The sequence below is a fragment of the Acanthochromis polyacanthus genome, chromosome 22, assembly GCF_021347895.1.
Source record: "Acanthochromis polyacanthus isolate Apoly-LR-REF ecotype Palm Island chromosome 22, KAUST_Apoly_ChrSc, whole genome shotgun sequence".
Taxonomy (NCBI): Eukaryota; Metazoa; Chordata; class Actinopteri; family Pomacentridae; genus Acanthochromis; species Acanthochromis polyacanthus.
In genome coordinates this window covers 23599359-23627202 of record NC_067134.1, presented here as the reverse complement: position 1 = coordinate 23627202, position 27844 = coordinate 23599359, and the positions used below count along the sequence as shown (strand labels likewise).

Sequence of the window (27844 nt, the reverse complement as noted above, 5' to 3'; positions counted from 1 at the left end):
ATCCCCGCTCTCCACATGGGACGAAGGGAAGAAAAAAAAAGAGAAGAATATCAGATGATTGGAATGGTTTCCATTTTTTCTGTGGCAGTGGTGCTGTGTGTCTGATAAGGAGCCATGGAGGTTATTGTGGGAACACCCATCCTTTTTCAGAGATAAAATTACCCCCGTCACAGGAAATTGACGGAGGAGGCAGTTGGAAATAGCTTTTAAAGTCCTTGGCTCTGGGTCTGAGGAGAAAGAACCTTGAGGATAAAAGATGAGGAGCTGCTGTGAGTGTGTGTGTTTGTGTGCCAGCCTTGGTTTCAAATCACAGGTTTGTTGTGTTTTGTTCATAATCCGCTTTCTTTAATCAGCTGCCCTTTAGTTCTGAAACAACATACTTTGTGTTGTCGAGTGCAAACAGACACAAAACATTACATTTGGTTCACGGCTTTGCAGATAAGGACGACATTTGGCTTTATGTCCTAAAGCTGCCTCATTCATCTTTTATATCATAAGTTCCCTCACAGACTTCCATAATGCAGTCCATTCTATTAGGTTGACATTTTTTATAAAACTTCAACTTTGACTTTGGTGAACAATTCGTAAAGTGAATTGCAAAAGAGCAGTGCTGAATATTTTTTCCGACAACCCAAGGTGATGCAGAAGTGAGTCACACTCCTCAGTGCTACTGGGTTTGATCAAATGTGCAAAAGGCTGGACGTTTTGACCAGAAAAGGCTGTGAAAATTGGCTTCTTAAAGCTGCATTTTTATATAGAATTCCAAATCGCATGATCTGGTCCACATTTTGCATATCGGTTTTGTCATTTCCTATCTCGTTTTTGTTGTTGCGTGTCTCGTTTCTGTCATTTTGTGTCTCAATTGTGTCGTTTTGTGTCCCGGTTTGTCATTTTGCATCTCGATTTTGTCGTTTCATGCCTCGTTTTTGACATACTGTGTCTTGTTTTTGTCATTTTGTGTCTCGGTTTTGTTATTTTGCGTCTTGGTTTTGTCATTTCCTGTCTTGTTTTTGTCTTTTTGTGTCTTGATTTTGTCATTTCGTCCCATCAAACTTTTACTCAACTCAACAGCTCTGACTTCAACAACAGACTGAACTGGCCATGTACCACTGTCTACGCAGCAGATTACAACAATTTTGTGTGCATGTAGCTCTTTTTTGGGAGGACTTTTGTAATATTTACGTATACACTGCCTTTCAAAAGTTTGGGGTCACCCAGGCAATTCCATGTTTTCCATGAAAACACACTTTTATCCATGTGCTAACATAACTGCACAAGGGTTTTCTAATCATCAATGAGCCTTTCAACATCAATAGCTAACACAATGTAGCATTAGAACACAGGAGTGATGGTTGCTGGAAATATTCCTACACCCCCTGTCAAAAGTTTTGAGATGGGTTCTTATTTATTTGAATGAGAAAGTGTCTCAAAATTTTTGACAGGGGGTGTATGTAGATATTCCATTAAAAAAACAGTCATTTCCAGCTAGAATAGTCATTTACCCCATTAAAAATGTCTAGACTGTACTTCTGATTAATTTCATGTTATCTTCATAGAAAAAAAGCTGCTTTTCTTTCAAGAATAACAAAATTTCTAAGTGACCCCAAACTTTCGAACGATAGTGTGTCTGTATAATATATCTGTTGTCACTATGCACAAAGTAAGAGGTTACTATTTTTGGTCCACCCAGTGTTCCTCCATTTCTCCTGTGCTGAGATCAGCAAAGAACTTGGTGTATGTGCAGCGTAGTCCCCAGACTGCAAGAAGGAGGTCCTTGCTTTTACACAAACTAGTGCAAATGGTGATTCGTAAACCACTGATGCTTGCATGTCTGTGTCCGTCAAGCCAACATTGGGAATGGATGGGTGTAAGCTGTGAACACAATGGAGATGTTTATGCCCATGTGACATATCTAAAGCCAACATTTGCTATTGTTTTAGCTTTATTTTTGGTTTCTATCAAGTCCTGAGACAAGCATCTGGCTCTTTTGTTGCTTGTGCTACACTTTGTTACCAGCTCCCTGCCAATTTTTCTTGATCTTTTTTGCTCTTTGGGAAGTTTTTTGTGTCTTTTAAGAGGCTGGTTGCTAAAAAAAAAGCACCCTGATGTTGTTGGATGCATACAGCACATATACTTGCAGATATGAAGAACAAAAACAATTGTCAGGAAGACAACATAAAGAACTGTAATTCTTCATGTGTGACCTCTGCCACATTGATGCAGATGTATTATCCACTGGTGATAAAACATACCGACTACAGCTGCTTTAAGGGTGGGATATTTTTAGATCAAAGATGCTATATTTGACCATTTCAAAGTATCTATGATTAAAAGTAATAAACTGCGTCCATTCTACTGTATCTCCCTGTTTAAAGCGAAGGTTGGCCTTGTTCTCTCTTCAGCTGCAGCAAATAAAAGCCATTATTTGAGAATTTACAGTGCAACGAGCAGCACTCACAGCCGACTTTCTTTCCTTCTGCACTCAATGTTCCCTTTGCTTGGGGCTTTCTTGTCTCTCAATCAAACCCACACACACTCACACACACACCTCATCCTTTCTCAACCCCCCCCCCCCCCCCCCCCCGAACAATGTTCCTTTCTTGCTGTGCTGTTTCTTTTTTGTCTGCTGTGCTTTGCTTTTGAATCGGGGCTCCTTTTATTTTCTGCATCTCTGTTTCTCTCAGACTGACACGAAAACACAAACATATTGTTTCCAATTTACTGAGGAGCCCACTGGTAGGAAAACTCTGTGTGTCCTCTATCAAACAGAGAACACCCAATGCAGTGATATGAGATAAATACAGTGTGGATAGATGTGCGAGGACGGTGGACACAGTAGCACACAAACAAATGATGAATCCTACAGTTAGAGCTCTTAGTTGCCGTCTCACCATCGCTGTGTTTCCTCAGCTTGCTTCATCTTTAATTTCTATCTCGCCGTTCGCCTCTGTTCTCTCTGTACTTGTCTCCCGGTTTCAGTCTTCATCTGTGTGACTAAGGTTTCTCTGATCTCTCTCTAAACCGTAGGAGAAACAAGGGAAAGAATGGACTTGAATTCTGGCAGTTTGGCAAGCTTTCCTGAGAGCACAATCCTGCTCAGTGTCAGAGCAAATCTCGAAAAAATGTAGCTCTTGTGAAGTAGTTCAGTTGCCTACCTGTCTTCATCTATGGGCGAGTGAGTGTGTGATGCCCCATCTAAGCTTATCAGCACTGCTCCAGGGTGATTTATCAACTCATAGCTTTTCATTTCTTCCACACGTGAGCATACGCTAATGACAAAGGGCTTTCACACAAATGGCGTAAAATATGAGGAAGATAAAACATAGGCGATTGTAGTACAGTATAGAGTCATATTTAAGCTGCGAGGAAGATGTTAGGTGATGAAACGTATGCAAAGTTTGCCTCAGTTTCAAAGAGCGGATTCTTGTCGGGTGACATAAGAAGAAGCTGTGAGAGGATCTGAGTGCACCGCAGCAGAACGACTTCCCACTGATTAACAGCAGATGCTATTGAAAGAACCTTTGGGGGAAAAAATAACTCACGAAAACTGGCTCTAACTCTGTCAGCTGGCCACATTTTAGAAAGATAAATCTAAATATTTGAAGTGTATTTACATTTAAAGCCATCGTGCTACGCTGCATGTCTCAGCAAGGTTTTCATCCTCTGCCAAGTGGCCATGGACAGGATTAGAGACTAATCACCTTGAGAGTAGTAGGAGGGACACCCCACTTATGATGAAATTCATTATTTTGTTGTCTGTGGAAAATTCTTAATCACTACATGCTTCTAGAGCACCAGAATCACAAACCAAAACAGACAAATAAGGCATCTCCTCCCTTTACTTTCATTTGCAACCAGAACTGTTGTACACAGGAGAGTCAACAACAAACAATCCAACCACTACTATTTGACACGACCGTAAAACTGAATTATAAATCTGTCTGTTCCATTCTGTGTGTGTCTGTTTCCACAGTTTACTGGACTGGAGCAGATCTGTGGGTGGACCAGAGTGGAAACAGACACACAAAGACTCCTTACAAAACAAAAAAACCCCCAAAGAAAAGTAGGAAGAGACTGGCTCAAATCAAAACAAGTGCATACATACAAGACAAAAAACATGAATACTGTCATTTTTTGTCCAATGCAGCCTGGGAGATTGTTCTCTGTCCGTTTATAAATGTGGGTCGGTACAACAGTTCCAGTGGGAGGGACTCACATGCACTCACATCTATACAAAGAAACAAAGAAGCTCAGATTGAACTTCTAATGTACTATATCTTTACATGGCAGATAGTAGTTTGTGCTACGTACTTAGGATTTATCTCAAAATCTGGCATTTTGCACCTTTACTTTCTGGTCAGTGGTGTAGGAAGATTTTGGATCCCAAGGAAAAGAAGCAATATGACAAAGACAAAGGTGTTCCAATACAAATAGGTGTTCAGTACATCAAGTCCAGGTTTACGATGTTCTCAACCTATGGTGTTTCAGTGTTACGTTGGAACGGGTTACGTGGAACTAGTTGGTGAGCGGAGTGGAAAAATACGTCATCACGTAATGGTATAAGACGACTTTGTTTACATTCTCTGGTTGTATGCCACCTTGGATTGTGCTACATTTGCTCACTTTTTGCCCACCATTATGACTCCCAAGCGTTAGTCAGACTTTTAAGATGGTAATGCTTTGAAGAAAAGGAAAGCCATCTCCATGGAAGTGAAATTAGATATCATAAAACACTCAGAACTAATCAGCATCGTGACGCCTGTCATGACTTTGTTTACATTTTTGCTGGTAATCTGACTTACAGCGACTTATGTCGGATTGTAGGAACCTAACTCCAATGTAAGTCAAGGACCCCCTGTATTTCTAAACACAGTATGTTTAACATAAAGATCCAAAGTACACAGAACAGTATTTGTACACCATTCTTTTCCACTACCGGTTTCAGTTTGTGCATTGATTTTGTATCAATGCATCTTAACGCCAAGATAATCTGAAACCATTGGCTTACTGTATATCTAAAACTCATCAAATCTACCGTGGCTTATCTGGGTGAGAGCGGAGATTAACTTTACACAGGGACTGTATTTTTTCTCTCCGAAAATCCGGCTTGGGCCGGCAGCAGAAAAAGAGGACAAGCAGACAAAGAGTGAGAGACGGTGCGGATGGATAAACCAACAGTATGACTGGCAGGTGATCAACCTGACGGGCGAGCAGGCAGTTCAGCCCCAACAGATACGGTTGGCAACATGGACTCTGCAAATGTGGATTAACCCCACCATGTCCGGGATGCATTCATACAAACAAACATGTAAACATTTTAATTTTCAAATCCTTATTCCCTTGATTACATGCCGCATTGCACTCATGTACATGTAAAGTCGGCAAACCGTGTGCAATATGCTAGTTTGTGTGCACAATTGCACCGGTTTTCCTCTTTGCACACACCAATGCACACATGATGCAGCTGCTGCCTTATTGTTGCGATTGTTGTCTTCCCTGTCATCCTTTAAGAGGTTTAGTTTATTTTTATCTCTATGCAGGATAATAACGACAACGGCATCACATTCCCATCGAAGCGGACCTTTATGCTGCTTCTGCTTTTGTGTGTCATTCTCGTATTAAGGCCATCCATTAAGCCTCTAGTGCTACTACAGAGCACACACAAATCCCACCATCTATCTGTGTTTACTGTTTATTCAATATTTCCTCTAGGTACAAATCCTGTGTGTAGCATCAGACTTGGCTTTGTTTCCACCGCTGTTAGAAAGTGGTTAAACTGATGCAGCATACTGTATCCAGGAAGTTGTTTTTCCTACTGTAAAGTTGAGTAATTTGCAGTTTTGACAGCGCGAAAGGATTTACCTTCAATGTAGCGGGAAAAAACTGTGCTATCTGTCCCGGCCTTGCTGCTCCAGTGCACGCCATTTTTGGTGGCATGCAGGAAATCTCAGCATTTACAAAGTCTGAGCTTAAATTCATCTGAAAAACAGTTTTGAGCGGGAAAGTGGAGACGTGGCATCAGAGCGGCTTAAGCACGCTTGGTTTGGCAATAATATGAAGGTCTTGGAAGTAAAGGAGTCAGCTTCTGCCCAGGCAGATGAAAAAAAATTTTGTGGAGAAATGGGGGGATGGAAGGGAGGGAGGAAAAAAAGAAAAGAAGGGAGGAGCGTAAAGGGACTGACGTGCTGTCACCTGTTTGTCGGTTTGTTCGCCGACAGCGCTGCTGCGTGCTCTCATAGGGGAAGCTTTTGATGCCTAATTTGCTGCTTGGCTGAGTTTGCGCATGGCTTGGTGCTCAGTGGAGTGGCTGTCCCAGTCACATCCTCTCCTAGAAGTAGGATCCTCTGTCGGAGGCTCGGACGGGACAGGATGAGGAGGCAGTACAGGGATGAGGGGTATCACCCGCGCTCTGAGGTACGTGGCGGCTTAAAATGTACCTTTTTCGAAAGACGCGGAAACTCTGGATGCTGTTAGGATGCTTCTGCCGGAGAGAAGTTTTAAGAAAAAAAACCTTGCTTAACATGCTCTGCTCTTTGCTGCTCTTTTGCACCGAGGAAACTGTTTTGTTCGTGTTTTTTTCCCCATGTTTTCTCGACTGTATCTGCTTTAGAAGTTTAGTTATTCTCTGATGTGCAGTGTCTGAGGTTGTCTTCTAACTTTTGTGGCTTGTGTAAGCAGAAAAGGCTAAAGGGGGGAAAGCTCTGCTGCATTTTTATCTTCTTTTTTATTTACGACTCTGCCCTCCACTTGTGCTTCTTTGCATTTATGTCTCATAGACAGTTTTGTTTCATCGCTCACTTTCTCTGTTGTCTTTTCTTTTTTTGTGTTTGCTACAGCAAGCCCTGGACTCCAACCTGAGCAATTTGATCAAGAGAAACAACGAGTTGGAGTCTCTTATGGGGAAACTGATCCAGACTTGTCAACATGTCGAGGTGAGTCCCAGAGGCCCTGTGGGGTCACCGCTGACAAATACTGTGTGTGACAATAAATTTAATCTTCCTGTAGTGTTTGCACTGTTGATCTGTGATAGTGAATGCATCCTTTTTCGTATTTTATGATTTAAGTTGTATGCAACTTAAGAAACTTATAACTTAGCTTAGCATGGAGCAAAAGGTAGCAACTTGCATTTTAATGACCGATTAATCTGAATTGTAATGATTTATCATGCATAAATGCAAAGCGCTGTTTATTAGCTTCCCGTATTTGAGGATTTTCTGCTTCATATGAGCCACCTTTAAAGAAATGCATGCAATTTCAGTTTAAAATTCACTTTATCAGTGTTTGAACTTGCATGAGCGAGGAGTGCTTTCTAGAATTAATTACTCAACACCTGGTTAAGTCTGACGTGTTTATTATAAGGTTAATAATAAAAGTGTGTGCATGTATTTGGTTCTACTGAAGGCAATTCTGTGCTAAGCCTGCCTGTTCATGTTACGCTGGCCCACTAAGAAGCTTTAAATAAAGCTACGCCACAGGGTTAAAAGGCAGTGACATCTTAGTTTGGAAATAATGGAGAAGAGCCTCTCTGATTTGGCAAGGCCTTTACAAACTGCAGGGAAAGAGGATTGTGATTTATTAAAGGAGATTGAATTTTCTTATTTTTTGAAGCTGAAGTGCTGTGTGCATATTTTGTGTTTGTTTTGTGTCACCATCACTCTAAGATGCTTTCTGCGAGCCAAATTTTGACGATGCGGGAATTTTTAAACGTCCACTTTCGATCATCACCCAAAAAAAAGAGACTTTTAGAATCTGAAATTAATAAATGATGAACATGCAAAGGGCAAAAAAAAAAAGCGTGACCTATTTTTTCCCCCAGTGCATTATCACAGTACAGTAGAAACCTGAAATAGTCTTCAGAGAGTACAGTGACAACATGCTATCTTATGGTGTGAAAACGCAAGAAGAAGATGGAAATTTGGTTAAAAAAACATGGTGATCATGAGGCAGAAATACACGCATTTTAAACTCGTTAAATTAAGCTGTCTGACATGCACATGATGAATGTGACAGGGCTGAAAAGGAAAGAAGGTCACACAGGAAAAAGCCTGGCTGGCGTGCGCTTCACGGAGCTTTCTGAATATCTCACATCAGATTAAGCTTCCCTGAAGACGTCGGCGAGATTCTTGGACATGTTTGAGGCTACAGATGTTGCGTCGGTATAAAGTCAAAATTCCTTAATGAGCCATATTTTGAACAAGACTGCAAATTCACATCCTGTTCTTCTGAGTCACCATCTGTGCTGTGGTTGGATTGGACCCACCATTTAATGCACCGGCGCCACATTAAGCGTGCATTCTTTGTCAGCTGGCATCATGTTTTGGTTGTTTAAATCCAAAGCCAAATCATATTTGGAGTCCTCTCTCTACTGTGTTTTGCATGTTGAAAAATAGGACACCATTATAATGTCAGGAAGGCACATTAAAGTGTTATTTAGCAATCACAAAAAGTCACGGAGGGGTAATTTAAGGCAGTGAATGGGTTCGCCGATGAAATGCATTAAAATTAATGATTTCTTTCAACACAAACAAGCAAATACAAGGTTTAGAGTTTCAACTGGAGGAAAAAAAATGGTTTTAAAGCCAGAGCAGAAGGGTCAACATGTAAGTGAGGGATTTTTTAAGTCAATGGGATACATTTTGCATACATTTTTATTCAAAGTAAAACAAAATAAAGCTTTTTATGTTCATTATGATCATGACTTTACAAATTCCATAATTATTTGTTATGGAAACAATCATTTATAAATACAGAAAATGACTGGAAATCACTAAAATGTCAACTAAATAACCGTCCAAATTTAATAATAACCACCTTCTAATTAGTTAAACACAAAATGAGCTTATTCAAAAACAGTTTTGGTTCTGTTCTTTTTAGTCAGTTGAGATAGTCATGACAGATGTTTCTTTTTTGGCAATACATCAAATTGTATACGGAAAATAACAAATGGTACCTGTTATCCATAACAAAAAAAACCCTCAAGGAAGTGTATAAATTCCAAATCACATGACCTGCTCCACATGATGTCATTTCCTTCTGAAGAAAAGACTGGCAAGACTCCAAGGCTTTCTGAGGTAATATAAAGTAGTACGTGAGTCACGTGTGGATTTATTGGCGGTTTACTACAATGTCTTCATAAATAACTTTCACTTTCACTCAGTTGTATTGATAATATTTAGAATCTTACTCTAAAAATGCCATGTGGTGTTTGGTTATAGGCGGCCATTTATTTTTGGCATGAAAACAGCAAAAATGTCAACTATGTTACAGAAAGTCCTGCAATTATATATTGACCCAGAAGCTGATGCTTTAACAAATGTAGACACTTAAAGTTTACCAAAGAAAGTTTGATTCCTATGCATTTGCAGGCTGGAATCATTAGTGTGTCTATGTGTGTGTGTGTTTCTGTGGTTAAGTGAATCACTTAATGTCCCTGTCAGGCTACAATCTGTCATACTGATCATATGCTCCAGAGGACTCTGCCCACAGTCATTAGAATCTCCACATTTGTACATGGCACATCATGTACTCTGGCCACAGACTGTGTATGTGTGGGCGTTTGTGTGAGTTTGTGTTAGTGTGGCTACACTGTCTGATTTAGTCCACTTTTTCTGTGTCAACAATTCACACAGGTTGACTGTGAATGTTTCAGGGTGCAAAATGTACAACTTGGAAATGTATTTTCTTATTGAAATTCTGAAAGTGAAACAAATACAACATGTGTGTGCAAGATGACTCGTGTGTGTTTGTGTGTGTGTGCATGTGTGTGTGTGTGTGTGTGTGTGTCCGTGCAGCCCTGTGGGTGGTTGCTCCCGAGAGATGATGTCATTTATTCATACTGACTCCTTGAGATCTGCAGTCATAAAATGTCACAAAAGCAAATCAGAGCTTCAGTGTTTTCCAAGGAAGCCAAAACTTTTATTCCAGCTTTTTGTTGTTCATCTATGAAGTCCCTCTGGTGACACGGTAAAAAAATAAATAAATTGTGGCCACAATATAGCTATAACATGCACACAAAATACTAATTTGTTTGCACGAAATACTAATTCGGTACAACGTGCACACAAAGTACTAAATTGTGGCCACGAAATAGGTATAACGTGCGCACGAAATACTAACTAATACTAGTAATATCGTTCCTGGACAGCTGGGTAAGCAAGTCAAGCACACCGTCTTTACATCCTGAAATAATCTGTGTACGGGTCGTAACTACACGATGTTCCTAAGGTCAGTGTCTTTTCTTAGCTGTTTTGGTCCATATCTTGTTATCCAGCATTTAGGCAGTTATTGATTTAGGCCTATTTTTGATACTTTGTTGCAACGGGTCGCCTATCAGCAGATAATCTAGATACAGACTAGTACAGCTAAGAAAAGACACTCACCTTAGGAACATCACGTAGGTACGGGCCCCATACCTTGATTTGCTTATCCAGCTGTCCAGGAATGATATTAATAGTATTAGTTAGTATTTCGTGCGCATGTTGTACCTAATTTGTGGCCACGAATTAGTATTTCATGTGCACATTATAGCTATATTGTGGCCACAATTATTTTTTTTGCCATGTCACCAGAGGGGCTCTGTATACATCAGTTGTTCTGAACATAAAAAAAGTGCTAAGCAGATTCTGCTGGACACCGAAAGAAGTGACTTCCAAAAATACAGATAAACTTCAACATGTGCCTTAGTAGTAGATACTAAGAGAAAAAAATACCCAAAAAGCCCTATTGCTTTGCGATCTCTATACTAATTGGTGAACAAAACGCCACACAGAGACAACATATATGCAAGCTTTCCACAAAGTAAACACTTCTAAATCTCAAGCTCCCCCGGAGCTGTCACAGTGATGTCAAAGAAACCAATTAGCACTGCTGAAAACACAGATGCAGCAGCGTTGCTATAAAGCAGAGCTAAGGCGTTCGGCTCAGCGTGTCTCACATAAGCACTGAGATGTAATCCAGGTGGCAAATTGTTTCTGTTGGCAACGCGATCGCAGAAAAATCACATAAAATGCTGTTTAGGAAGGGACGCTGAGGATATTGTAGAAGTCCTTTCCAGGCTTGTTTGGCTCTTTGCAGGCAGGAGAATGAGTCCCCATGATGTCATTATTAAAACACCTGTCAACATAGATGTGTGCTTGCAAGAGAGAGTGCATGTTTGTCTGAATAACTCATGTTGGCTTGGTTACACTCGCAGTAGACTTCCCTTTCATTGCTCCCTCCGCTATCGCTTTGCCGCAGTAAGAAAACACTTTACAAGGTGCTGAAAGGGCCGTTAGGAAATGACCACAATGAGGAATTACATATTATGCTCGGGCCTGCACTCTTATAATTGGACTTGAACAACTTTTATAGCCTGCTTAGACTGCCGAGGTTCCAACTGCAAAGTGAATGAAATGAACGGGCCCTCATGGCAGAACCACCTTGAATGTAATCAGCGGCATCAACGGCACTTTTCCAAACACCTTCCAAGTCAATTAAATCATTTTTATGTAGCTTAACTGCCCTCAGTGGGATTCGAGCCAAACAGATGTTTGAAACTACAGCCATACTGACGAAATATGTCTTTTTTCTTTAATGCAGCTGAGTTTAAATCGGGCAAGGCTTTACTTTGAAACAAAGGACGGGCGAATAGGTTGAAAGATCATCTTTTGGAGTAGAATGGATCGCAAATCTCCCCAGAAATTTAGTGGAACTGCATTTAAACTCAAAGCTGCTCACAAATCTGACTTTTTATTAAAGTCCTGACTGAAAGTAGTGATTCATATCTCTGTCACTTTGACACATATTGACTTTCCACCTTTTAAGACCAGCCGGATGATTAGTATTGACCGCCAGAGCTCCTATCAGGGATCACAGAATCACCAGCTTCTTTACTTAAGAGAAGGAAAGCATGAAACATTAACATGACTCCAGATGGTTGTTTGCAGACACAAAGTGGTGGTTTCTGAAATTAAAACACAGAACAGGAACATTACAATTGCCTCCTCTTAGATGGATAAACATAAGTCTGACACTGCATTGCCAGATGTTACTAAATTACTGCTTTCAAATGTGCAACCCCAACCAACCTCACATATTGCAAGAATGACAGCACAAAATATGTTATGATGCATCAAAGTAAATTAGGTATCAAATTGATCATAGTAAAAACAACTTAAGAGGAGCCCTATTTACCACAAAACTAGCTTAAATATAACAAAGAAAACTTACACCATCTCTGACTTCAAGAGAAAGACAAAAGCATGGAAGAAATGAGTCAATAAGTCAACAGAGCACCAGAGACAGAGCTCACTCAAATGGTAAATTGAGATCAATAATGATGTACAATTGTCACACCGCCCACCCTTAACTGGAACTCCACAATGTAACAATGACTCCACACATAGTCACTGATGCCACATGGACAATCTCCTTGTTCCCACAGTACATAGTATCTCTTATGTTTTGGTGATATATCCAACTGTTGTACAATCTTTGCAAAAATAAAGTTGCTGCACTCAAATAAGAGAGCTTTCTTCTGAATTTGTTGAAAACAACATGTAGAAAAGTAATCAAGTGTTTGTGCCTTTGCCACAAACATTTGACTATGAATGCAAATATGAAAATGATCAAAAGGCATTCTCATCACACCAGCTGAGAAAACACTGTATGTTCGATGTTATATGGGCTAAATATGGGCAAATATATTCACAGACAAACAACATTATATCCTATATAGTGATGTTACTAATGTTGTTTGAATTGTCCAATTCAGAAATTTCCTGTCCATTAAATGTTGCTACATGTTGTGATCATGCCCCTAATGTCGCAAGAAAGTGTCCTCTCGCTCATACTCAAATCATCCATTATCATCTCTGATAAACAGAGAGTAGGTTAATCTAGGTTGTTTTGATTCAGTGGCAGTCATGCAAATAAATGCATTCAAAATCTCATGTGGTAATCCAACACGGTCTCACGGGGATTCGTGAAACTGTTACGTAAATTTTTTGTTTCTTTTTCGTGCGCACCAACACGATTTCGTCATGTTTTTCGTGCCGCTCACCACGAAATGTTTTTCGTGTTGCTCACAACGAAACCCGCTGTGGTAATCACAGCTGAAAGTGGTTTATACCAGCGGATTCATGACGATCTAAGCTGTCCATCGGCGTATACTGCTTGTGTGATCGCGTTTGCGGCCGCCGGCCGCCGGACATTCTTGAAATTCCTATGCAAATTGGGAAAAAAAAAAAAAAAAAAAAAAAAAAAAAAAAAGGTAAGTGTACCACCGGGTTATGGTTATGGTTAGGGTTATGGTTAGGGACGATGTCATGCAAAATATAGCGTTGGATTCGCCATGGTTTTACATTAAAAATATAATACACACATTCGTTTGAAATACGTTCTGGGTGGCACGAAAAGTCCGCCGTTTAAAATACATTGGTGCGCATTTCGTGGTGAGCGGCACGAAAAACATGACGAAATCGTGTTGGTGCGCACGAAACCGAAACTAAAACTTACGTGACAGTTTCACGAATCCTCGTGAGATCGGGCTGGGTAATCACCCTGGAAACTTACAAAAATGGAGCTTTGTGACATGTGATTTACCAAAAAAGGATGTTTTTCAATCCAAACCCTGATTTTTTCCATAAACCTAACCAAGTAGTTGTGGCAACTAAATGTATTGAAACAGTGAGTGAAAATGCAAGTAAATGTGTTCCCGAAGTTACAAATACAGCTCTAATTTGGTCATCAATGGGAAATGGGTAAAATCCCAAATGCTTGATCCCCATTTTGCCTTCCCAAAATGACTGCCATGTAAACGAGACTATTCCTTGTTTACTAAGTTACTATTTCTTATAAAGATTCTCAGCAAATTCTACTCATCCACCACTGTAGGGTCTCAGAATGCTGGCTTTCCCATCGATGGGACTACAGAAACCTAGGGACCTCTTTTAGGGCGGCCCAAGCCTTTGTGCCACCTCAAGAGGGGCCATTTTCAGGAAAGCGAAAAGTACCTCCTCAAGGGTAGGTACTTCTGAGCAGTTCTGAAAAGCTGCTGTACAGAGCTCCACATTGTTTGGTTAAACTCCAAAAGGACAACAATAAGTGCCATTTTTCTGCCCTTTCGAAGTCCTCGTTGAGTTGTCTCCTCTCTAGCATCGCCATCAACAACATAAAACTCACCATATAGGCTGATATAGCAACCCTCTATTGTTCTGACTTCCAAGTGCTCTAGAATCCAGTGACTACTACTTGTCATTTGCCGCATAAGTAGTTAACATCATGGTCAAAGCTGCCAGATCCTACCCTGCAATTTAAACCAAAAGGCTAAAAGGGCCAATCATGGGTTCGTTCCCCAGGTTCCTGCAATGGAAAGCTGCTGACTAGCAACTTGGTTGTAAAGTAGATAGAACTTTTGCGGAATGTATATTTTGCAGTCTCCCTATCTGAATATAGTGCACTATATAGTAAATAAGGAGTGATTTCACGACCCTTGTGTCTGGCTCTTCTCCATATTGCTGAGAGTCATATCTGCTCTCTTACAGCCACACTGCTGCCTGCTTATTTTCCTTGTCACTCATCACTCAAGCCAGCAGGACGCAAAATAAGCCTCATCATCCTCGAGTGTTTGCTTCCAGACAGCAGGGCCAGCTGATGGATGAAAATAACATCTTGTCCATCGGTCGACGTGCCTCCCTCTGCACCCCCCACAACCTTCATCAATCTCTTTGTTTATGTGTGTGAAATGGTTCTCAGGTGAACGCATCCCGTCAGGAGGGCAAGCTCTTGGAGGAGTGCGATGTCCTGATTGACATTATTCAGCAGAGGAGGCAGATCATTGGCAGCAAGATCAAAGAGGGGAAGGTGAGTGGAACACTCGGAGGGGCAAGGAGTGCGGTGGCAGATAGCATTTATTTTCTTCTGCTATTTTTATGCCCATCTTCCATTACATACTCTCCCACCTCGTCCTACATCTGAGATACTGACTTCTGCATTTTTTAAATAAACAATAAACCCAGATTTGTTGCTACCAATATGCCTTCTTGTCATGTTGTTCTTCCAAGATTTTTTTTCTTAGCTACTCATTTACAGCATTGTCATAATCCATCAGTCAGCTACTCCAATAAAATGAACTCCCTCCTTCATTCAGTATATCAATGACCACTATTCACAATTCAAAGCCTCATTTCGCCAGAGTTGATTGACTGTTAAGGCCATCGCCTTCATTAATCACTTTTTAAACACACCGGCATCGCTTTAAGATACCATCAGACCTCATTTTCGGCCAGGCGCAACACTTCATCACAGCCACTTGACCTCATCTGCCAACAGACGGCAATCTGTTTGGTTGCTTGAAGTGCAAAACCTTCATCACGTTCCGAACAGACGGGAAAAACAGTCCGAGTGTCCAAGAGCAGATCCCAGAGCATATGGGAGGGCATGTTTACTTATACTCTAAACCCCCGGATGATTTTTTAAGCTGCGTCTAATGAGACTTGGAAAGCACCAGGGATTGTTTTTCACCATGTACTGTTGGCTTTCCGTTAGTGGGACTGCATCAGAGAAGATACATTTAGTTTGAGGCCAGCAGATTCCTACAAATTGCTTTTTTGTGGCAGTGCTAGATTATGATCAATAACTCTGAGTGCTCTCTCCTGAGGCAAACTTTCTTTCCTTAGTGGGTCTGATGTCCTTGTTTGTTTGAATATGTTGATCACTTTGCATATTCCAATTGATTTAAATGGAGATTACAGAGTTTTGGGTTCTTTTCAAGCCAAAGTGCTGATGAAATGTCCTTTGACCTCAATCCCACCACTGACCTCAATCTGTCTCTTAAAATCTTCGCTCCCAGGGATGGAGAACGAAACTGACGGACAAACATTGGGAAATGAATTCCCAGATTTGCAGGCAATAGTTTAAAAAATTCCTGAAGCATAACTCATGTAGTTGTCAAGCAGTTGGTCTGTCCTTCAAGCATCTGATTCATTTATCTTTATAGTTTTTAAAGGCTTAAAAATGAAACCTTGTAGAGACAAGAAGAGATGTCAAATAGAATCAGTTTAGAGTTTCTGAAACTTTAGCTAAGGCAGACAGATGCATTCATACCCTTTTCTATAATTTAACTTCTTTGATGTTAAAACCAATGAAGGAAACATGAAGAAATAGATGACTGCCTGCATTAGTCAAAACTGGATTTGACCTTTTCGTGTATGAGAAACTTCTCAACTCTAACATCCATCTCCTTGTACCCGTCGATGTTTTGGGCCATTTGTTGTTCTCATCCCTAATAATTTGCAACATATTTTTCCCGGATGAGGACATTTCCTTGTCTTTTTGCTTTAAATGTTTGATCCACCCCCAAACAGAACTTCCCTGAGACGTCTCTTTGCCATTCTTTCCAGACGCAGCGGCTTCGGAAGCTCGCCCAGCAGATCTCCAACTGCAAGCAGTGCATAGAGAGGTCGTCAGCTCTCATCACGCAGGCCGATCAGACGCTGAAAGAAACCGATCACGCTCGCTTCCTGCAGACGGCCAAGAGCATCAATGAGAGGTCAGACAGCCCACACACTGACCGCGCATCTCAGAATTACTCCGCTTATTAACACACAAAGGCCTAGCTGAAGGGAGAGGTTAAAGAGCATGCACACACACACTGAGAAACACTTTGAAAACTTTGTGTACTTAACTTAGCCGACAGCCAAGACGAGCGGAGAGGGATTTCATCTCTTATTTAGCCTAATCTTATTGCAGCCCCTGCTTAAGCTCTCTGACTAATTGATTTGGCAATTGAGAACAAAACCTGGTGTCCAATATGTGCATCCTCAGGAGAAACAAAGGCAGCGATATAAAAAGAAATCATTATCCTTTAGTCCTTCAAACAAAAGTAGCGTTTCAATCAGAATCTAATCTGCATAGCTTCAGTAATTAGGCTGATTTACTTTTGAGTATTTTCCTCTAATTTGAGGACTTAATACTGCATATCTGTGTCTCTACAATGATAACATTTAAGATATTGATGCAGACTATTTAAAGTGGTCCACCATCAAAATATTCAATACACCGACATGTATAATTGCAAAAATAAAAGTGATTTGTGTTCATTTGAACTGGTCATGCAGAGATGGGGATGAAAATCTGTTTGATTTCTGTTGATAATGATGCAGGGTTTCCATGGCGACTGCATCAACCCAAGTGCTGATCCCTGAGATACACTTAACTGACACATTTGACACCTTTGCTCTGGACTTCACCAGAGAGAAGAAGTTGCTGGAGAATCTGGATTACCTCACTGGTAAATAGTTCTTTCTTTCTTTTTTTGGCATCTTTGTGCTCAGATAAGAGTCGATCTTTTTTAAAGTTCCTCTCTGGTTGTTGATTTAACTCCTAAAAAGTCAACACTGTGTATCAAAGTTACATATTTAGAAGGGCATAGTGGTTAATTTGCGAATGGTTACTAGTAAGTGACAGCCACCTTTGTTTTGGTGACTGCTTTGATTTCACGTGTTGACAAAGGAGCATCCTCAGGCTGTAGACTTATTCCTCATAAAGAATTGAGATCTCTATTTTTGATGGCATTTATGTAACACACACATGCGCTAAGCTGGAGGCAATAGTCACCTTTAATCTAAGAATATATTCACATTTTGTTCTTTCAGGTCAGAGACCAGCTGTCCCTCTTTGCTCTATCTAGCCTTTTGATTTTTTCGATTCCATTTCTCTCCGACTATGAAAACCAAACATTGCTTTTAATTAAGATTCCATTCCTGCTTTAAATTTGGATTAAAAGAAAAAATCTTTTGAAGTCTCTGCTGTGTCTTCAAGCACTGTGTTTGAAGAAACAGAATCCAGCCTAATAACTCCAAAATTAATTTTCGACATGAATTTCTGATGTCCCATTTTTCGTCAGAAATGTCACTCAATGAATGACGGGCCAAAAACAAGGCTTGATGCGCAGCGGTTTCGAAGGTCTGTGAAAATGGCTGGCTCGTATTTATTCTCTGCGATGCATGAGGGCTTCGCTGGAGGGCCTTTTCACTAAGTGAATCTCTCCACTATGTGCAGCCACTCATGGCAGAAGGCTCGGGAAAGGGAGAGAGTGACAGACGCAGAAAGAGATAGGAAGTGGCTTTACAATCAATTTAAGCTGTGCCTTTGTATCTTTGTTTCTTTACCTCGGCCCATTCTGTTTCTACTGGAGGCTTCATGGATTGAATACAAAAGGGATTCTTTCTCTGTAGATACAAAAACAGTTATAACATAATGAAGTTTTCCCAGGAATCAATACGTGAGCCAATCTAGCGTCCCTGGTTATGTAACAACTCCCATTTGTTTCTGCTAAAAAGATTGTTAAACTTACTCATCCTGCGGTGTTAATGCGCTCTGCTTTATATCTGAATATGTTATTGTTTTTCTTCCGCACTGCTTTTAATGCTCAACCTACCACTCTGCTGGAAAGAGCATCTTCAATCCTGCGTGTAATGAAGCCTGCAAATTCATAAATTGGACCTAATGAACACGTATGTAATTAGGGCGACTGCTACAACCAACAGCCTTTGAGTGTGTCATCACTTTGGAATATCGCTAATGCAATTTGCAACTTTATCCAAACAGACTATAGCGTTAAGGCCCAGAGTTTCTTTTCTTTGCAGCTCCGAGTGCTCCATGCATAAGGGAAGAGCTGTGCACAGCTTCCTACGACACCATCACTGTCCACTGGACATCTGATGATGAGTTCACGGTGGTGTCCTATGAGCTCCAGTACGCCATCTTCACGGGACAGTCCAACATTGCCAGTAAGTATCTATCCACTCACTCTGTAGAGGGTTGCAGGACAGTAAGTATCTGTGGCTGATAAAGGAAATCAGATAGAAACTTAATGGATTTTAAAGCCTTGAAACAAACCAGAGGACATTGTCCAACTCAAATCCATTGTCTTATCCATGCTAAATGAGTTCCAGTAGCCAAAAAGACATGTGTAGTTTGTCTGGAATTTTTGCTGTATTTCAGTGACATTAGGGGAGTTGCCTTTTACAGTTAATTGCACATTGTAGCCTGTTTTGTGGGTAACACTGTAACACAATGCATTTGATTGTAATGCATCATTATAACATGACTATTTCTAAGTTTTAGTTTCATATTTCAGTTAGCATAACTGATCGCCAGTGTAACACTGACTCTCTTAAGGGACGCATCCACTGGATCCACTTTTCTCACATGTAATCGCACCGCATCTAAAAAGTTGAGTCTACTTTATACAAATGAGCTGTGGCCTCCTCTGGGGAGATGGACCAGATCGCAGCTTGAATGCACTGCAACGCGGTGCTTTTCACATAGACAATGAATGGGATGCGAAACTTCTGGATCCAGTGGACACGTACCTTTAGACATGCAGCTGAACCTTGTTAGCGCATTTTTCTGTGCTCCTAGGGTTAATTTTCACCAACTTGGCTCTTGCATTCGTGGTAATATTTTATTTAACAGCATAAAAGTATAATCTTGTGTTTTTCTTCCATACAAGGACAAAGAATTCCTCTGATAGGAAGGCATATGCATGATTTAAGGTTACATTGTTACCATTCAATTCTGTGACAATGCGTCTCAAGCGATGCAAAAGAATAGTGTAAGAAGTTTTTCAGGGAACAAATAAGCAACACCCTCAACACTGCTGAATGCAAAGTTAAACGGGTCCATGACTCAGCTCTTATAGCTATACCAGCAGCTTATATCAGCAATTAATGTACTGTAAGACCCTTAGCATCTAACTAATGCAATTTGCTGCAGAAAATAGTTTCTTGCAGTGATAAGTTGGTTCAAGGCAAACATGATCCCTGAGTAGTATGTAAACATATCCTCTTATAAACAAGAGGTGAAGAGATGGTGCTTTAAGACATAATGACTCTCAGGAAAGTTTTGTACTCCAGTGATGGTTGCTTGCAAAAAAGGAATTGCTCAAAGTTAATTTAGGCTTTCTTTGGTGCCAATTTTCCAAGAAAATAAACAAATTCTGGTTAAAAACAGGGCAGGCTGCATCATACATTATACTGCCTCCAAAAATCACTCTATGATTTACTACAAAATAAAAGTATGATAAAAGATCAAAGTGATGACCTTAAACTTTGATATCATAGTATATCTACTTCAATTTGACATGCTTATCCAAAGAAGCAACACAACAGGACATTGGCTCCAACAAAGAGGCTCCAGAGGGCAGCTTTAAAATGTCTCGTTCAGACCACAGGAAGCAAAATTTTTAATTAGCAAAATTAGTTTTCTTTTTAACCAGTTGCAGACTATTTACAGATTTGAGAACACACCACTGGTGGCCACTAGCTTCCCGAAGCAGCTGTGAGCTGAAGTGCTTTTCAAAAAGCTGAGATAGGGCTGAAGTGGAACCTCCTGAAGCGAAGCCTCTGGCCTTTCTGCTACTATCACCCTCAGATGTCACACATCAAATCACTGCAGCTTGTCAAGGATGAAAGGGTGGAATATGATTTGAAAACAGTGAATCTGCACCAAGATTCAGCGGATATCCACAGTTCTATACACGTTAAAGGTTTAAGTGGCACTAAAGGAGCGAAACGTGGTATCAAGGCGAGATGACAGCTGGAAAATGAATCAGCATCCCAGACGCGCAGTTACTGACACAATGTCTTGTCGAACAACAACAGACATGCAGATATGCACACGAATACACACAAGACCCAGAAAATCATGAGCACACTCGAGTGAGCAACAACTACAAGGAAGAAAATGGGGTCAGGGCATCTGAAGACGAGCTCTCCTGCTCCCTTTCAATCTAACTACCTTTTCTCTGTCAGTCATCTGTTCTTTTTCAAAGTCCTTTTTCTTCTTCTAAGATTCAAATAGAATTACTTCGCAGTGAAACAATCACTGCCATCCTGCCCTTTCTGCTTCATTTCAGCTCCTTTTTCCTTCAGTTCCACACCTCCACGTTTCATTTGTTTTCCTCCCATCTTCGCAAGGTTACACCTTTGTCCTTGCCTTCTCATTGCTTTATGCTTTAAAGCATATTTAGAAGTGGCAGCTATTAAACTAATGTGACACTTCATTTCCCTGTTGCTTTCAAATCCCCGTCTCCTTCTGTTCAACAAGACGCTGTGATTTTTCTCTCCTCCTGTTATCACATTCGGTAATGTCAGAGGTGTTGCTGTTGGCATCTAAGTCACGTGTGAGAGAATTCCCTCCGGAGCATTTCAGATGAATCACTATGCACGAAGCGGAAGTCTTGCAATAAAACATAAAAAAACAACATCCTGAACTACGATGCATAATTGTTTAGTACAGTCCTGGGAATTAGATTTCTTGTCGCAACTGTTTGACAAGATCACAGTGGAAGTCACACTCTCTTTCATGTCTGACATTGGTGTTTGATATACATGGAACTGCGAGATTCTTTATAATTCTAATTAATGTTCTCACCTGAAGCCTTATAGCATATTCCAGCAGGAATAATAACTTTAATTGTTGGATTTTAGCAATTACCTGCATAGTTTCATGCTCTAATTATAATGTCCTCATTTTTCTTATGGCCTCTTTTGGTCTTAGTTAGTTTGAGCAAAGTTGATTGTATATTTTGTGGATTGTAGTATTTTCTTGGGTTACCTTAAGTCATAATTCTTGAAGATTTTCATCAAATCATATCCGATTTTTTCTGTTCTCATAAAGGGTTCAAGTTGTATACACAAACATGAATCACATGGTTCTAATGAAGAACTTTTATTAGACATAGTTCATCGAAATCAATCCAAATATGCCTGACCGGTACTGTGCTGAAATCATGCTATCATGTTAAGCTAACAATCTTTAGCAGGAGTTTAGCTGTTTTAGTTTTTTTAAGTTTAAATTTAACTTCATTAACTGATCGTCAAGGAGTTAGCAGTTTGTTTATGCTGTACAATTTGCAGAGTGATTCCCAAATATTTCCATGTTATTATAATTTCTAACATGTTTAACAACTTCAAAGTGTAGGTCTAAAATGATTTCTGACCAGATATGTATATATTAAAATGGTACTAGCATAGCTACCGGATACCATTTTTGACTTTACATGACCGCTAGCCGATGTTTTCTTTTAGTTTTCCACTGTTGTGTGATGGATGTTACACATGTTAAGTGAGACTGCAGCATTGTAAAGTGAATCCAGGGTGCTCAGTTCACTTGCTTTCACTTCTGGGTGGTCAACAGCAGCATAGAGTGGCCTTCGTAAATGAGTAGGAAAAACAAGGCCGTGACATGGAGGGAAAATGCACACTTTCATACCTACACACACCTTAGGAGGTGAGCGGTGATGAAGTACCATAAAATGAATGCCAAAGCCCCGCAGCAGGGCGAGCGTAGTGCTGCTACAAAGCCAACGAGGTGTGAATAGTTCCTCTTGTGCCTTTTCACAGCCTCTCACCTGTGCTTCACACACTCAGTTATTTTAGTCCACCATCCATTCACATAGCTGTACATCACTCCTCTCTAGTTAACTCTGAAGTAAATGTTTTTTTCTTTTGTTTAGGTGCTGAAATTGCCTTTAGTCCCACAGTTTCTTCCTTCCATACTCTGTCCTTTAAATAAAGTTGACATTTAAATGCCTTTAAACTGCTGAGCAACTAAAAACTTACACTAGATACCATCTCATTGAATTAACCAAGCGTACATTGAATCTCTGCTCCTCCTTCTCTTCTGTGCATCTTTCCTCTTATCTCCTGTCCTCCCTCTTTCCTCCCAGGTCTGTGCAACTCTTTGGAAAGTTGGATGATTGTACCCAACATCAAGCAGAACCACTACACGGTGCACGGTCTACAGAGCGGCACCAAGTATATCTTTGTTGTCAAGGCCATTAACCAAGCGGGAAGCAGGAGCAGCGAACCGGGGACTCTGAAGACCAACAGTACGGAAACACAAACTGAAACAGAACTGATGTTTTTCTTTCCTCTGCAAAAATAAAATTTAATGAACTAAAAATAAATCATCTGTTCTGTGAAGAATGTTGGCTATTACAGATCTGTATGCACTCCTGCTTTGAAATTCATTTGTTTGTTTCTTTTCTCTTTCTTATTTGTACAATCAGGCCAACCGTTCAAGCTTGACCCCAAATCTGCTCATAAGAAGCTCAAGGTGTCCCATGATAACCTGACAGTGGAACGAGATGAAACCACGTCCAAGAAAGGTCACAGCCAGGAGAGGTTCACCAGCCAGAGCAGCTATGGCGTGGTGGGAAACGTCTATATCGACAGTGGGCGTCACTACTGGGAGGCTCTGATTGGAGGGAGCACATGGTGAGTTGACTGTAGAGGGGTCAATATATAATCGAGCGACTTTTGAAGTCCATGGGAAAAATCTTGCAAAAATAATCATGACAGATATCTATATTGTCTGTCTCAGAAATCACTTTTAACTAAGTAACACATTACAAAAACACCTCTCAAGGAAGTGTGTTAATTCCAAATCACATGACCTGCTTCACATGATGTCATTTCCTCTTGAAGAAAGGACTGACTAGACTCCAAGGCTTTGTGAGTTAACTAATATAAAGTAGCGTGTGAGTCAAGTGTGGATTTATGGCATGTCAACAGGCTTACTACAATATCTTTATTAATAACTTTCAATTTCAGTTTTACTCAGTAGTAAATATCATATTTCGAAGAATCTTTCCATAAAAATATCATATGGTGTTTGATTATAGGCGGCCATGTTGATTTTAGGACAGAAAACAGCAAAAAATGTCAACTGTGATATCTGTCAACTGTGTTACAGGTGAAATTCTATATTGACTCATGTACTTTTGCATGCAATATGTATAGAACTGGGAGTTTCTCATCATTTTATATCTTAAGGTTTGACTACTAGCTAATATATCCAGTGCAGTCTATAGTGCAAAATAATCTGCATTTCAGCTCATTTAGAGTTGCACTAGATAGCGTGACATTTGTGACATAGACCCACAATCCACTGTGCAGAGGATTGTGGGTCAGAATGATTTGAAAAGCATGCTGTCTGGACATTCTTGATCTTCAGCACTGCGTAGTAGGGTGGTACATGTCAAAGTAACATCCACATGAATCCCAACATACCTATTTATATTTTCGAAGGATCCGTCTCTATAAATGTCATGTGGTGTTTGGCTTTAGGTGGCCATTTTGATTTTAGGCCTGAAAACAGCAAAAATGTCAACTACATTTCAGAAAGTCCCACAATTATATATTGACTCTAGGGATCTTTTTGAGCACATGTTGAAGGTTTTCTGTGTGTAATCAACTCTTTCTCCATTCTCTAGGTACGCGGTAGGTATCGCCTACAAATCAGCCCCTAAACACGAGTGGATCGGCAAGAACTCGGCCTCTTGGGTGCTCTGCCGCTGCAACAACTCCTGGGTGGTTCGCCACAACAGCAAGGAGATGGCCATTGAGCCGTCGCCCCACCTGCGACGCGTCGGCGTCCTGTTGGATTACGACGCCGGGTACCTGACCTTCTACGATGCCGTGGGCTCCCAGCATCTTCACACGTTTCACGTCTCCTTCGTCCAGCCCGTGTGTCCGGTGTTCAACGTCTGGAACAAGTGTCTGACCATTCTCACCGGTCTACCCATCCCCGATCATTTAGAGGGACTGGAACCCAACAACTGAACACTACAGATAGACAAGAATAGCCGAGCACTATCTTAAAGCTGCACCGGGAAACAGTTGTGAAAATGCTCATCTCTGGAAAGAGAACAGAGGAGTGATCCACCATCTTAAATTCATACCGATATGCTCTATTTACTCAAATTAAATTCGGTTCATGTGCACTTTTGCACCCAGAGGCGATGACAAAACAGTGAAATATAAACTGTCTCCTCTCATTCTCATCTAAAATAAGCTGGACTCACCACTGCTCTTCTTTTCCCATTTGTTTTTTTTAATACATGCCATAGCAGACTGGCGAGTATCCCAGTAAATCACTTTTGCGAGCATTTATGCGAAGTGACCTCGTGCAGCTTTAATGTGCAAAAAAAGCGAGGGGTGTTATTTTCTCATGCTTTTAAAATGTGTTTTTCATTTCATTATGATTTCTAAATGCAAATATGATGTGTTAGACTGTAAAAGACCTAGTGGAAACCCCGTCTAGATGGTTAATTATAAACTGGAGTCAGTCCTGGACAGAGTTCTAGACATTCCTACTCTTAGGCACTTTGGTCGACAATGGGCATATTTGTACCAACTAGGAAACAAGCCACGAATCAATTGAGAATTTTCCTTATTTTGTCAGATATAGCACTTTGAAAATCCCCAAACACACTGCATACAAAATCAGTCGATTGCTGGAAAGAGCAGAATAACAGATGTATATTTTGTAAAGTCTTTGCATTCCTCAGCTTTCCCTCCTGATTCATAAAAAAGGAACCAAAGTAGCCATTGCTGTCTGTTCAAGATGCTCTACAATAACTAATTATTTTTAAGACGTGACAAAGAGAAAAGCTAATAATAAATGCAGGATTCCCTTAAATGTAGACCTTGTTTTTGCACATACTTTATTCACGGTTTCATAGCCTAAAGTCATTTCAGTGCAATTAACATGCGTTCATATTGGGAAAGTGTCATGTTTTTTTGACTTATTGTGTTTTTTTCCAAGTCCTGTCATGATGATTTTATGTGCTGCATAATTTGTGTTACAGTCATAGCCAGAAGTTGTAACTGAAGATAAAAACGCACACTTGGGTGTCATTTTTCTCTCACTTTTCTGCAACATATGGACGTACAGTGAGACACATCTGCACAGCCGTACCAGTACACCACAGTCATTTGTTTGCTTTTAATTAAGATGAAAATGTTCCATTTTTACATGCTGTTTTAACACTTTGGTCCTATTTCATCGAGTTGAGTTGCTCTATGAAATCACACTTCACTTTATTCAAGCCCATGCACACAGGGGGGCTGTTTTCAGACTTGTTGCACAATGATGATGTCAATGGAGCGCACTTCATTAAAAAAAAAATCAGTCAATGGCTAAATCTTGAATTGAATTTTCCTTAATTTTTCCTGCTTAAATGAGATTTAGCCAATGATTCTGAAAGGATAAGGGTATCCTCTAAAGGGATACAGTCAAGTTAAAGCATTTAGATTTGTTCTATATGTAATAATTAACAAAAATAGCGCTCCTCAGTGTAAATATAGAGATCTGCTTGTTTCTCAGTAAGATTTGGTTCGATATCAATTACACTTCTGTTGTTTTTTTTAATTCTGTGTTTTCTTGGCAATACATCAAACTGTGTGTTTCATTGTATCTGATACATAGTGCTTAATTTAATGTTTCCATTTATGACCATGGTGTTACATGTTCTGTCTCTGTGGACATTTTTATGGGGAAAAAAAGAAACAAAAAAAAAACAGGATTCTTGCATCACTGTTGTCTGAGATAAGTCTATGAGAAAGTGAAAAATAAACAGTGTTCCTTTTCACATTAAAGCCTGATCTTTCTTCCTCCGGTGTAAGTAATATCGCAGCACATGCGAGAATGTCAAGAGCCGATCTCATAAAGTACAGGTAGAGGATCGAGTGGAAATGCCGGGAGCCGTGAAAATAAAGATCTCATTTTGTGAAAATTTAAGCGGTCCTGAATTGAATAAGTTTGCCATTTTGGTTGGAGTAAAAGTCGCCGTTGCCCTTCAAGAAGGTGCTGCACTTGTTGCCGTATACAACAAGGGGTTATGTGTAATGAGTATTTTTACATCAACAATGGACTCCACTGCAACTTCACACGATGGCAGGGGTGTCAAACATGCAGCCTGCGGGCCAGAAGCGGTCCTCCAGATGGTCCAATCCGGCCCTCAAAGTGTAAAAATTACAGAGAAGACATAAACTGAAAATTGTAAATTTATAAAACTATAAAATCAAAATAATTTCTCCACCATGACAAGTTGTTTTGATCATAAAGTAAAATACTAGATTGGTCGTTGTCCTTTTGTTGTTTTGCGTCACATTTTTGTAATATTTTGTCTTGTTTTTGTTGTTTTTTGTCTGTCTCATGTTTTTGTTGTTCTGTGTTTCCTTTTTGTCTCACTTTTGTTTTTGTCTTATTTTTGTCATTTTGTGCTTCGCATTGTTTTTTTTCTTGCGCTTTTAAAATTTTTTTGTCTATTTCTTCTATCGCTTGTGCTGTTTGTCCATTTTTTTGTCGCTTTGTGTCTCGTTTTTGTCATATTTTGTCTTGTCTTTGTTACTTTTTGTTGTTTTTTTGGCCGGCTTTTGTTGCTTTGATCATAAATTAAAATGCTATATCATTTAAATGCTGCACAAGGCATCCAAGAAACAGCTTCCACATCATGAATCATCAGTGAAGTTTTGACCTCGACTTGCCAAGTTCACTCCAGTTTATGAATTTCCTCTGGAAGCGGAAGTCGTCTGGTTTATCTTGTGAACTTCCCGCGGACATCGGGGGCTCTTCCTGGTTTTCCGTGAGCGATTGTTCTTCGACGCCGGGGCCTCAGCGGGGTTTCATCACTGAGACGGCTGTACTATAGCATTAGCTGAAGCTTTTTGTGTGTCGTTTCACACGGTTCAGTGGTGTGAGCGGGCAAAATGAGTTTACCCGGCGCTCCGGTGAGCAAACAATAGAAAGGACACAAAGACAATTTATCTGCAAATAATGGAGGTGTGTGTGTCTGTTATACAAAAGATAGCATCCCTTACTTAGTTGCTGCTCGATGAAACACACAATATACCTTTAATATAAATGTGTTCATAATAACTTTAGTAGAAATGTGTCAGCAAAGCCATCGGGGTTACTGCCTGATTCTAATTAGCAGAACTGGTTTCATAATGTTACATACAGTATGTGACACAAATCACACTCACTGCATATTGAATGTATGCAGTCATGA

The 27844-nt window shown here is 40.2% G+C and overlaps 1 protein-coding gene across 3 annotated transcripts in view; it reads left to right on the top strand.

Moving 5' to 3' along the window:
• Positions 1-26429, top strand: part of LOC110951322 (E3 ubiquitin-protein ligase Midline-1-like) — a 75429-nt gene extending 49000 nt beyond the window's left edge. For 2 of the 3 annotated variants that reach the window (XM_022194306.2, XM_022194305.2), the window contains exons 3-10: positions 6837-6932; positions 14734-14841; positions 16380-16528; positions 17142-17269; positions 18627-18770; positions 22715-22876; positions 23057-23264; positions 24263-26429. In XM_022194306.2, coding sequence (XP_022049998.1) covers positions 6837-6932; positions 14734-14841; positions 16380-16528; positions 17142-17269; positions 18627-18770; positions 22715-22876; positions 23057-23264; positions 24263-24611 — 1344 coding nt within the window. In that variant the 3' untranslated portion in view covers positions 24612-26429. Of the gene's footprint in view, positions 1-6836; positions 6933-14733; positions 14842-16379; positions 16529-17141; positions 17270-18626; positions 18771-22714; positions 22877-23056; positions 23269-24262 lie in introns of those variants that run through there. The other variant, XM_051942391.1, reaches the window with a different exon arrangement.
• The last annotated feature ends 1415 nt before the right edge of the window (positions 26430-27844 follow it).